The 13283-nt window shown below is 46.0% G+C and overlaps 1 protein-coding gene across 1 annotated transcript; it reads right to left on the bottom strand.

Moving 5' to 3' along the window:
- Nucleotides 1-3360: 3360 nt before the first annotated feature.
- Nucleotides 3361-10304, bottom strand: LOC104520386 (calcium-binding protein 8; the record flags this gene model as incomplete). Its single annotated transcript, XM_010162065.1, has 2 exons — nucleotides 3361-3488; nucleotides 10101-10304. Coding segments are annotated over 2 exons (332 nt in total), but the record flags the coding sequence as incomplete, so codon positions are not given.
- Nucleotides 10305-13283: the final 2979 nt, after the last annotated feature.

Genomic DNA, 13283 nt, shown 5'->3' with positions numbered 1-13283 from the left:
ATGAGATGTGGGGCTTTTATTTTTATTTCTTTGATTCTTCTACTTTCTTCCCCTCCCCCCCGCCCCCCCCCAAGTTTTTGCCATCAGGTTCCAATCAAAATTTTACTGCTCTATTTTTACCTACTGTCTGTAAAAGCAACAAAAAGCCCTTTTTTTTTTCCTTCTTGTGTAGAAGAAAAAAAAAGAAGATAAATGGATGTTACATAAATGGAGCCAGGGAGGTATGTAAGAGGGACAGGTCCAATGTTGCTGGGTAGGAAGGATGGGAAGGTGTCAGCAGAAAGGTTGTGGAGAAAGGAAAGGACGAAATGGTTTGGCCTGATCCATCCTACATTGCCATAGCTACCAGAAGAACCTGACTGACTAAAGAAGGGATCTCTTCAAGACATCTTTAGATGGAGAAAGGCTGCTCTAGGAAAGAAAAGGAGACCTCTGGCAAGACATGGCACTGATTCATAATGGACAAATTGGGTTCCTGACAGAAAAAGCAAACCCCTAAACCTCCCAAATCCTATACCCAGTAACATCAGCGGGGAGTTTTGCAATGAACTCCACTGACACCAAGCTATGGCTTTTACCGACATATTAATTATAGGTTTGGATTTACAAATAGAGCTTCAAGGTGAAGAATGATACTGAACAATGACTGTATTTACAAAGGCTTTTGTGGAGCATGCATGGAGAAATTATGGAGCCTTCCAGAAAAGCTTAAAGGAAAGCAAAAGATGATCTCATCTGTAAGGTAGCCTTTATGATTGGGGTCTGCCTGCTATTAGCTATCAAATGAGTGAGAAGAACATGGAGAAATGCCTGGTCTATGTGTTTTAGCTTGTGTTTCTGGGCTCAGTGAAAAGGCACCGCTCTGCCCTGTCACTGAGCAGGGCTGGTGGGTCGCTGCCCACTTCTTCACTCCATCTCCATCTGGCCCTGCTGCCCATGTTCACTCCAGCACAGTCCTGGGAAAAAAAAAATCTTAATAAGTATTACTGAGTGGCAAGCAATGTTTAGACTTTTTTTCTGCTACTGCCACCTTTTCACTTGCCCCTGAGACCTAAAAATGTGGATAATAGTTCCCTTAAAATGATCTCAAAACTCATTATCTGCAATGTCCAGCATGCCATGGCTCCCCAGCGGTATGAATCCCGTGCACAGAGCTTGCCTAAGATTTTCTGCTGTTGGTTTGAAATCTGCTGCTGCCCTATAGCAAACGTAAATCTCTCCATCTTCTGAGAGATGTAACAATTTTTGTGGAATATTTTGCAGTTGACCTCTATCAGTCACAGCAGAACAGAAATACAGAAGTGTGTGCTTGTAGAAGGCAGAAAAAAATATAACTCAGCTGCTCTGGAAGAAATGGCTGGTGTCTTCAGTGATGGAGTGGGAGCACCACGAAAATGGCAACGATGGGGAGGTGGGCGACAGAGACACACACCTAAAGGCAAAATCCCAAGCGGTGACGTGAGTTGAAAGGAGTGATGGGAGACAGAACAATGAGAAGCAAATTTTCAAATCAGACTATTTAAAAAATACAGGTTAAATGTTATTGATCCAACTTGTAATCAAAGAAAGACCTGAAATGAGTCTTTGGGACAGATCCAGGCTAAAGCCGATGGCTGCTGTGTGGGATGAGGGAAGCTGGTGGTGTGCAGTCCCTTGAGGAGCCATTCTGCATCCTCTCATAACACAGGAAACAGTCATCTCCATTTACAGGAGCAAGATCTTGCTGTTCTGGAGCTCACCCAGTGGGCAGGACAAAGCCACCACAATGCCAACACTTGGGTGCCTCCATGGACCTCCACGGGAGCGCTTCCTGTGCCAGCTGTGCTCTCTGTGCTGGCTCCATGAGCGCTGGGCAGGAAAACTCTCCCATGAGGGCAAGGAAACCAGATCTCTCTTGGGGTGACACACAGGTACACAGTCCATCCAAAAGTAAATGCAAGGATTTGTGTCAAGTTTAAAAGGAAAAACTCTTTCAGATGTAATCCTGGCTCCCAGCTCGCCCAGTCCTTGTGCATTCCACAGGACGTGTTGTGTCTCTAGTCTGCATCTCTGCATCTTCTCCTTGCTGCGTATTAAAATCTCTTCCAGGAAAAATAACTGACACTTGGAGGATCTGAAAGTCTGACACACTACGTAACATATGGTGATGTGCTCGAGTTTGATTCCCTCTTCTCTTGCTGCAGTCTGCTTTTCCGTTTAGACTCTTTGGAGCCTGCCCATGGGACAATGGTGGTGGTGGTGGTTGGATGGCTCCTGGGAGGGACTGGAGTAGCTGGCTGGTCAAAACCACACACTGCTGTAGGCAAAAACATCTCCCATGAGAAGGTGTCTGACATGGAGGTTTCACTGCAGATTACAACCAGGTATATAAAACGAAATAAATAAAAACCAAGCAGGGAAGGAGAGGGGATTTTTCACGATTTTCATCTCAGATAAGTTTATTGAAGACCAATATAGAAGAAAGGCAAAACTGCTCGAAAGCAAATGCTGTTGACTATGTAGATGGGTCCAAATCAAGGGAGCTTTAACTGGCGCTGGTGGTTGCAGAGTCGGTTGGAAGACTTTGCACAAATCTACAGAAATGCCCATGTGTGAGATCGGGTGATGCTTCTCAAGCCCTGATTCACGGTCAGAAAAAAAATGGCAAACGGACACTTTCTACCCCACAGTCTTGTGTCAAAGGCGACGTTTACGAAGCAAAAATAGAAATTTTGCATGATGCTGGCAAATTCTCCCCTTTTTTTTTCCTCTGAAAATACTGTACAAGGTTGCTCTAGCTCCCCTCTAATGCCATGAACTCAAAGGCATGGTCATAAGGGAAAAAAACCAAAGTGAACCTGGAGGCTGGAGTACGTGAAGTAAAACGAAGAGGACTTGCTTGTGGCAATGCTACGATCAACTTCCTGGGAAGGTAGGCCCAGCAGAGAGCTACCTGAAATAGTCAGTCAGCCCCTAGGTTAAAAGACAGCCCCGCTGCAATAAGTCATGAGGCTGTGCCTCCTTAAAACTGCAAACCAGGCTGCTGGATGAAAGTCTCGTCCAAGTTGCCATTGCTGTTTTGAAGCAATAATTCGAAACTCCAGTATATATATATATATTTATATATATATAATTTTTTTTTTTTTTATTGCATTAGGAAACAAAACCTTTAAAGCATTAAGACAGCCCTTTTATGTCCCTGCCAAAAGGATGTAGTTGATTCACAAGACACATTACGCTGCTGGCCTCAGGCTCCTTGTCGGATAAGTGCTTTATCTGCCTGCCTCTGTCTTTGCCGTGTGAGAGTCGGTTTCGGGGGGAAGCTCACCCGGTGGCATGCGCATGCATGGTCAGATTGGATCACAGTGTCATGGTGAGAGGCTACTCCATGCCGCTCCGCAGGATCTGGTTGGCCGCAATCAACATCACGCTTATAATAAAGGCCATGGCAAATGCGCAGATAAGGCTCTTCCGTACGCAGGTCTGTCTGTTCTGCTTCTGGGCGTGCACTGCAGGGAAGACATGGGAAAGATGAGATGTTCAAAGTAATGTTTTTGCTTTCCACCAGGATCAGTTGAGCTCAGAAATCCTCCTTTTCCTCTGATTTTTACCTTAGCATAACCCTCTAGTCCACATCTCTGAGATCCCCTGTGCTGGCCAAGTTTTACCTCTCCCTTCTGGGACATTTCCAAATAATTCACCTTCCACTGCTTCCAAACTGACTTCTCTAACAGAATCATAGAATCATGGAATCCAAACTGGTTTGGGTTGGAAGGGACCTTAAAGATCATCCATTCCCAAACCCCCTGCCATCAGCAGGGACACCTTCCACTAGACCAGGTTGCTCAAAACCTCATCCAACCTGGCCTTCAACACTTCCAGGGAGGAGCAGCCACAGCTTCTCTGGGCAACCTGGGCCAGTGTCTCACCACCCTCACACCAAAGAATTTCTTCCTAATGTCTAATCTAAGCCTCCCCTCTTCCAGTTTGGAGCCATTACAATAGACCACTCTCTCATACTGCAGGAAGTCCTTTCTCTCTCATCTTGGCTTTTAAACCCTCCAAATGTTTGCAGGTGTTTGGTTTACCTGTGTATTTCTTTTAAGCTCTTTATGAAGATCTCTCTAAAGTTCTTTAATTGGAAATATTGGTCTTCTGTGAATCCTTTAGACTCATCCAGGTCAACTGGGAATGAGCAGAGACTCAAGATGTGATCCCAATAACACTTAAAACCCCACTGTGATAGTTCCCATGGGTATGCACCCATGTCAGTCATTTTTCCAAACTGCCTTTAGGTTTTCTGTGCCTAAACAAAATCAGACTTATTAAGAACCTTCTCAAATGAAAGCTTGCAGAATAACTGTCAAAAAAGATGAGGGTAATTTATGGCAGTTAAGATGCAGATGGAGTTGGGATTTTTAGTCTCAGACTTATTTATTTTAATTTTTTTTTTTTTTTAAGGTTGGCAATGAGGATTCATGCTGTGACTTCCTAAAGACAGTTGGTATCTCTGTTTTAGCCTTCCTACCTATGAATATCAGAACAATATGTGGTATTGGGATGCTATGAAGATTAATCTGTTTGAAAAGGCTCTGAAGGTCCCCCAAGATAATCACAGATCCTCACACAAGGGGTGGATAGTTCTGCCCTGCTGCTATGGGCAGTAATGCATGGGCTTGTTTTGGCCTGAGAAGTGATGTACCCATCGCCTTTTTCTCATGGATGGTCATACTTACATCCTGGTTTTTAGCTGGAACAGAGCTGGGAGATGATGATGGGAGAATTTCAGATGGTTGACAAGCTCAAAATTACCATAAACTTAAAATGCAACTAGGAAAAGGCTCTGAAGCATCCATACTTGGAAAAGTCCAGGAGGACATTTTTAGAATATATGAAAAAAAACCCCTTGTTCTGATCCAGGCTTGAACCTCATCGCACAGAGAGTGGGGAGCACTGGCTGCTGCATTTTGAACACTTGTTTCATCCCCTCCTCACCTCCTCTGGCTGGGATTTAGCAATGCCTGTGTCCTAATCCCAGCTCCCACGTGGTCCCCAGCACCAGCTCAGTCCTCATTTGAGGACTTTGAGTCAGACTGCCCAAGGCAGGGACACGTGGCACTGCCAGCGCTCCAAGGGACTCACTATATTCTGGGTAGATAATGAATCCCCCTTAGGGCAGCTCTCCTAAATGACTTGCTTTCTCCTCGCACTGCTTTGCTCTACTCGATTCCTTCGCTGGCTTTTGTAACGCGCGCAGAATCAATACTGACGTTCCTTGGTTTTGTTGCACGATGCCCTGGCGCTTTTAAAAGCTTGTTAAATCACAAGCTTTATTTATTTTCCTATTATTTCTGTCCTTTGAAAAACACTCCTGGCCAACAGACAGAGCAGTGACACAAGCCATCACCGTCAGCGTTGCTGTTCAGTGTGGGGCTCTGGTGCTGATTATGGTGACTGGGAGCAGCAGTCAAAGATCAGCCAAGGCTTTTTGTGATGGCAACTCTTCTATTCAAAGGAAAAGAGTAAAGCATGTTAAGTGGTTTTTTGCAGAAATGTTCCTGAATTGAACAATTTCTTCAGCCTTCTGTTATACCATCAAGTAAAAATAGAGCTTTAAGGCAGCAGGATCCAGATAAGTCATTTTTACACTGTTCTTTACCAACTGAAGGTACACCAAATAGCCAAATAACCTACCAACTAACTCCAGAAGAAAGAGGAAAGGTCTATGAAGAAATGTAGAGGTGTTGCAGGTCCAGAGAGACCCTCTTGCTGCTGGCTGAGGCTCAGCAGGAATTACTCCAGCAGGAAAATGAGTATTTCAGTTCCTCTGCCCCCTTGCAGTCCACAGGGAGACAAAGAAGCTGAAATGATTGACTTTCTTCACTGTGAACACAGCTACGTGCTGCCCTGTGAATTGCCATCTTAAATATGAAGATCCATTTGCTTCCCTCCCGCTAACTGGTGAGTTTTTGCCTTCACTTCTCTCCTTTCTCAAAATTAATAGATCCTTTGAGGATGGCATCTGTGCTTTTTCCTGCTGGTTTCCACAGCTGGCGTTGTCACAGGCTGGATGCTCGATCTGTTTTGCATTTGGTTGCCAGCAGGAGTTTTTAGTATCCATGGGGTATGCCAGGGTTTGGACATGAGCTGGTTCCTTGAACATGGTCAGAGTCTGAAGCTCCTCTGGAGATGTCTTGGCCCCTTCTTAGGGAGAGAGCAACTCACAGGCTGTGCAATGTAAATGAGATCTCAAGAAGAAAAAGCCAACCAAGGCTGGATCACCCTTCATCTTCTCAGCATGTGGAGGACAGTCTGGCCAGTAGGACTCACCGTAGTGTCACTAGTGGCAGAGACAGAGCTACCATCGCTGTAACTTCTGCATGACTACGTGGGGTTAATGGGTCCAGCTCATCTCAGGGTGCATCAGTCCACTGGCTGTGGCTGCTGGGATGGTCACGATGCTCATGGTGGGTTTGAGATGGTCAGGGTAAGTGCTGAGAGCCTCCTTGCCTGCAGAAAAAGGCTTGCTAACATGAACAGCTACAGCAGATTTATAGTGGATTCTGTTATAACCCTGTCAAAGGTGAGTGATATTTGCTTTCTCTGTCTGGCTAGAGTTATTTTTGGTTTAAGAGGTCAGTTTTTCATTCCCAAGCCCTGAGCTGAGGAGCAGTGCTTGTCTGGGGGGAGCAAGGAGGGGAGCTGCAGCAGCTCTTGTACATCCAGCTCATCTGAGTGTCAGGGCTGAGGATGAAACACCCGTAGCAGACAGCACGAGTCACCGTAACCAACAGACACACTTTGCCACGAGCTTAATGTCGTGAGTGTTTGGATAAAGGGAACTGCCAGCCAAAGGATTTTTATACTATAAATTTTCAGTAGTACAACGTCGCTGCAAAGAGTTGTCCTTTTCTTGTCTCTCTTCTCATCAAAACATACATTCTTTGTGGCTCTCGACTTCATTTTCCTGCCCTAAACATTAATAAAAAGTGAGAGAAAGGCTGAAGACATAATGTACCTCCCTCCTGGTTGTATTCTTTATCGGCAGGGCTGGTGTGGGCTGCGTGTGCTGAGGAGTTGGACATGTTCATGGCTTTGTTCTTCATTGAGGAAAAGGCAAATGAAAACCTCTAGAAATGCGTAGGAGGAGAAGTTGTAATGTAAGCCCAGATCTGACATCTTGCAAATGATGCTAATGTTCAGAGAGAACTGAACAAGATCCTGGACTTGTCCCTGACTGTAATATGAATATTATACTTGGGCTACAGCGTGTGTGTGGTTGTGTGTGTGTGTATATGAGTGTGGGAGAGAGAGATAAGGTAAATCATCCATGTTGATATAGAAAGAATATTGCATAGTTGGAAAGACTTTATTATGACAAGAAGCCAAGATGGCAAAATTGTGAGAATGATGGAAAACTGCACATATTTGTACCAACGGCCATGTTACCTGTGCAATGCTCAGCTGGTGGGGCTGAGCCAGCTAACCTTAGGTGGGGAGAAGGGGGAATGTCTCTGTCCACAGCACAGAGAAGGGTTTTGGGGCTTCTCTTTGATGGTAAGAACATACTCGGAGATGACAGTGAGTGGAGATCTCCCATTTCAGCATGGTACTACTGAAAGTATCTACTATGTCTCTTCCCTTAGGAGCCATTCCCAAATCTCAGTGAAAACCACTGGGGCTCATCTTGGTTTCACTTCCACCTGTAATTAAAGGCACTTCAGTGGATTGGATTAAATGTACATTAAATATAGATGTGAACCTCTAAGCTAGTCCCTTTAGGCTACCTTTAGAGTTGAAAGAAATAGGTGCTTTGTGAGGTGCAATTCATGTCATCCTGAGGTAGCACCTAAAATAAGATTGAGGAATTACACCCAAAAGGCATTTCCTTCACTCCACTAATTAATAAGTGAATAAAGGGTGATGACTTACACAGAGATGCTTCTGTACAGCCAATTAAAGCTCGACTGAGATGCTGTGCAGCCTTCATGAGAGCACTCCTTTACCATACCATGAGGCCCCATAATTTCTACTTTTAAGCACTGTAGAGATCTTAGTGTTTGGGAAATGGGAACGCCAAGGGCACAAGTGGGTCATTGAGGTAATGGCACATCCAGGGTGAAGAGCTGCAGGGATGCCACCTGCTCTCAGCCTGCCTTTCCTGGGGGAAATGCTCATGTCAGAACTGCCATGGACCAGAACCGTTCCCTTCTTCTGAGGCCTGAAGCAAAACTTTGCATCTTAGTTGACAGGGTTCAGTTGATCTTTATTCTCTGGTGGATTCGTGTGTGTGTGTGTGTGTGTGTGTTTCTAACAACATCTAAAAAAAGGGTCTGTTTTGCTTCTAGGTTCTGCCTGGCACCAGTAATGCCAACATCCCACGAGAAAAGCTGTTCTTGCTGTACTTTTGGAAGCTGGGACTTCCAAAATGAGATACTGAGCATTTAGGTTTTCGGACCCATTTTTTTTGTGTGTGTGACTGGGATAGTTCACCCAAGTACCGAAGCTGAAAGAAGCCTGTGTGCCTCTCACTGTGGTGACAGCTGGCTCATGTCTCCACTGAATCAGCAGGTCAGTGGGGACTAACAGCTCCATTCATGTAAATAAGCATCTCTTCCTCCCTGCTGCTCTCCAGGAGGAACAAAAAAACCCCATGTTGCTTGGCTCAATTCGAAGAGCATGGCTGCTTGCCTCCCTCCTGCAGGCTTTTTAAAATTCAGCTGTGCTCTTCTACATCTTTTCTGCAGTATTTAGCAGAAGGTGAGTGTGGTGGATATAGCTGCTGAATCCCATTCATTAGCCAAGCTAAGAATTGCACTAATATGTTTATCCGTTGCTTTGTTTTAAAGACGCTTTGGTGCCCCTGCCTGGTGCCCTTTCTATTGACCCCTCAGAGTATCTGAATTTCCCCCAAAATGGCCTATATAAAGTGGCTTTGCTGTGGGTGAGAAAGCACAGTAGCTGCCCCAGGGTGATGTGCACAAACCCTGAGGTTCTCTGTAGGTATCTCCCTGGACTTTTTTGCACTTGAGATGTTTTGTGTCATCAACAGACCAGCAATGATTCAGAGCAGCACAAGTTTCTCTAGTCAAGAAAATCCTTCTCACAAGGTGGCTTAAAATGGGGAATGTTCTTGCCTACATTGGCTCCATTCAAAGTGCAAAATCCACTGTAAATGTTGTGTCTGATTCCAGCTGCTGATCACCTAGTGGTCTTGTGGCACTGCTGAGAATCACAGAATCACAGAAGGTTGGGGATTGGAAGGGACCTCGAAAGATCATCCAGTCCAATCCCCCTGCCGGAGCAGGAACCTAAATGAGATCACACAGGAAGGCGTCCAGGCAGGTCTTGAATGTCTCCAGAGAAGGAGACTCCACACCCTCCCTGGGCAGCCTGTCCCAGGGCTCTGTCACCCTCACTGTAAAGAAGTTCCTTCTGAAGTTTCTGAGAGGATGCTGTGTCAAGCTACAGCTGCCAAAGCACATGTTTCCCTTTCTCTAGCTAGTTCTGAGGATGGCTTAGACCTTGACCTTGCAGACAATCTCACATGCGTTGAGCTGTCCTGGGATGTACCTGTGTAGCATATTGCAGCTCCACACCAGTGGATGCACCGTCTCTGCTTGTTGCTGGTGATACAAGGCAGAGAGAGGACTCTCCCCAGAACAGAAGAACTTTTCTTTTTATGGAAAGGCAACAGAAAACTGGTGGAGGAGCCTACCACAGCTTCCTAGGGCAGGACCCAGTGCCAATAAAATCTTTCCATGACAGGCTGAGAGAGAGATCCATATTTCTGTATGGAAATTTGGTCTGTCTTAGACACATCTCAGCATGGACTGCACATCCCTCTGCCCGAATCCCACCAGAGAAAGGAGGGCCATAAGGCAAAGCACCCACTAGTTCATCCTCCTGCCTGAAACAGGATCAGCTTTGCTTAGACTACGTGGAAGAAAGCTAACGGCAGGTCTTGAGCTCTCCAAGTGTGTCATTGCTACTTACACTTAAAATAACTCCATACCAACTCCATGCATCCTTGCCCACTGCATGTCATGGATCAGAGTGGGTTTTATAGCTGAAGCAGAAAGAGAATAATCGTACAGAAACACAGAAACTTTCTATCTCACCTTCAAACTCTGTTTGGCAGTTGCCAGAATTTTCATTTAAACTCTCCTCTTCATTGATAATGATGTTCTCAATGTCCTTCATCGTTAAGTGGTCCCGGAAGGCATGGTAGAGGATGTGTTTCAGCTCTTCTAGCGTTATCCTCTGCATGTCGAACTGTGGGAAGAGGACTGGGTTAGTCTCAGCCACCAGTAACAGGTATGGGACTTGGAGAAAGAGAGGCACATGGGCATGCTGCAGTTCCCCACTTGTGGGTTTTTTTTTCAACCTCATTCCACCAACTCAACATAATTTTGCAAATTTTGTTCTTTGGGGTTCATTTAACACTAACAGTGTGAATGTTGCAAATGGATGTTGCTAGAGCTCTTGCCAGCTTACTCAGTGCCGGGAGAGCAGTAGAGAAACACAGCCTTGTGCCAGGGATGGTCTTCCAGGCTGTAGATGCAGCACTCTGGTATCAGTCCTCATCATCCCAACAGACATAAAACCCTGAAAGATTCCCCTGGTAGATCTTACACCTTGCCATGAGCCACAACCTTGTCTCTACCCCCTTTTTTTCCTTCTAACCCTCCAGTTGTGCCTGTGTAATGAGCACAAGCAGAGAACATTTCCCTCTTAGCAGACTTCTGTATGTCCAGTAGGTAAATGTTGTTCTTACACACACCAGATATTAAAACCAGAAGATTCCTGCAGAATACATAGAAATGAACATTTTGCAGCAGAGGAACTTTGCACATGTGTAAGGTTTTTGGTATTAATATCTACTAATGGTACAGAAGAGAGGGCATTCACACTGGCTGACTCGCAGTGCCAGGTGAGGAGATGAGTCTCTCTGAGCCATCTGTGCAGTCAGTAAAGAAGGATGGAAACACTCCGAGTCACCCTGAGTCTCCCACTGTGCTGCAGACAATCATCCTCTGAACAGCACCTTGAACTCTCAGTCTTTATAGCCCCAAACATGGGCTTGCCTGTGAGCAAACAGTGAGCACCAGCACTTGTCCACCTTCTTCTAAACTACCCACCTTCAAGAAACCTCAGAAAAGCCAAACACAAAGGCTTAACGCTACAGTGGATGAGAGGCGAGGCAAATTTGAGCCCATTTCTGCAACTGAGAGTGTGGTGATAACGTGAGATCAGATCAGGCATTTCGGAAACAGTGCAGCAAGAAATTCCTGCTCCTTCCTGCCCCCCCCCAGCCTGATAAGCACAGGACAAACCTTATCAGTTCGGAGCTGCTCGGTGCGTTATCTAAGGTTGTCTTCCCTGACCACTGCTGCACACCTCATCACACAGAGACAAAATTGTTAATCCTCCAAGCGGTTAACTAAGAAAAATAAGTGGACTTTGATTAAATCTGGGCTCTGAAATATTTATGTGTATCTGGGTGTGCATAGGCAGATTGTACATGCTCACAGAATCACAGAATCACAGAATGAGGGGTATGGGAAGGGACCTCGAAAGATCACCCAGTCCAATCCCCCTGCCAGAGCAGGAACCTAAATGACATCACACAGGAAGGTGTCCAGGTGGGTCTTGAATGTCTCCAGAGAAGGAGACTCCACACCCTCCCTGGGCAGCCTGTCCCAGGGCTCTGTCACCCTCACTGTAAAGAAGTTTCTTCTCAAGTTTAAGCAGAACCTCCTGTGTTCCAGCTCACACCCATTGCCCCTTGTCCTACCATTGGGCATCACTGAGAAGAGCCTGGCTCCATCCTCCTGACATTCACCCTTTACATATTGATAAACATTAATGAGGTCACCCCTCAGTCTCCTCTTCTCCAAGCTAAAGAGACCCAGCTCCCTCAGCCTTTCCTCAGCAGGGAGATGCTCCACTCCCTTCATCATCTTGGTGGCTCTGTGCTGGACTCTCTCCAGCAGTTCCCTGTCCTTCCTGAACTGTGGGGCCCAGAACTGGACACAATATTCCAGATGTGGCCTCACCAGGGCAGAGTAGAGGGGGAGGAGAACCTCTCTCGACCTACTAACCACCCCCCTTCTAATGCACCCCAGGATGCCATTGGCCTTCCTGGGCACGAGTGCACAGTGCTGGCTCATGGTCATCCTGCTGTCCACCAGCACTCCCAGATCCCTTTGCCCTATATATATTTATCCATCTATTCTTAGAAGTACTGATTTCTACAACCCTATTTATTTATCTCCTGCAACAGTCAAACACCTGGTGCACAAAAGCTGCAGAAAAGTGGACGGCGGGGGCAAAAGCCAAAGTTTCTGGTTTTGCCCCAGATGAGTTCTCTGAAAAGCAAGTGTGGTGGGCTTGGTGCTTGGTCTGCTGTCCTTGTTCCTCAGGGGATTCAGCGTTCACACCACCGAGCTAAAAATAGCGAGCGCATAATTGTCACCAGTGGCTCCTTGTTGCACAGTTCAAAGCTGGTTTGCAAATCCCCCCGGGGTATTTAGTCACAAATTTCCAGCCTGTTTTGTTGTCCATGAGGAAATCTCAGCGCCCATATTCTGCTTTCTTTAATGTTAAAAAAATAAAAGCAAGTAAAATCGAGCAGCTGTGCTCTTCACAACCAGCATGATTCCAAAAAGCGTTTCTCTTGGCAACCAGAGGTGTGGAAATGGGGGTTAATTCATATGGTTCTTACAGAGGTGTCGTTAGTGGAGGTTTGACAAGTGCCGTGAGGCTGCCCAGGGCTTGCAGCCCTCCAAGTTGGCTTCCTGCAGCACTAATTGCACACCAGTGCCATGGAGTTTAAAGCAATGACTTCTCACCTACCACCCAATCCTGCATTCCTTAGGGGTCTTTATCTTGGGGAAACTTGAACTTGGCCCACAGCATCTTTCTGCGCCCACCCACGTGCTGAACTCATAATTTCATGCTACTGGTCACTTCATATATCAACAGGAGCAGCCCATCTGCATGTGGTTACTCCAGCCCATCACACCAGTGTGTGATCACAGAATTACAGAATCACAGGGGTTGGAAGGGACCTCAGGAGATCATCTAGTCCAACCCCCCTGCCAAAGCAGGTTTCCTACACCAGGTTGCACAGGAAAGTGTCCAGGTGGGTTTTGAACAACTCCAGAGATGTTAGACCTGTGTTGGAGTTTTTTTCCTGTTCATGGCTCAGGGACAGTTCTCTGAGACCAATACAAACTTTTTTTGCTGTAGTTTATGGGTTTGTTTTTTCCTCTGTCAGGGAACAGTCTTCCTAGAAGCTG

This window comes from Antrostomus carolinensis, unplaced genomic scaffold, assembly GCF_000700745.2.
Source record: "Antrostomus carolinensis isolate BGI_N321 unplaced genomic scaffold, ASM70074v2 scaffold1742, whole genome shotgun sequence".
NCBI classification, from domain to species: Eukaryota; Metazoa; Chordata; class Aves; order Caprimulgiformes; family Caprimulgidae; genus Antrostomus; species Antrostomus carolinensis.
Note: the sequence above shows the minus strand (reverse complement) of the source record. Positions and strands in the feature narration are given on the sequence as shown.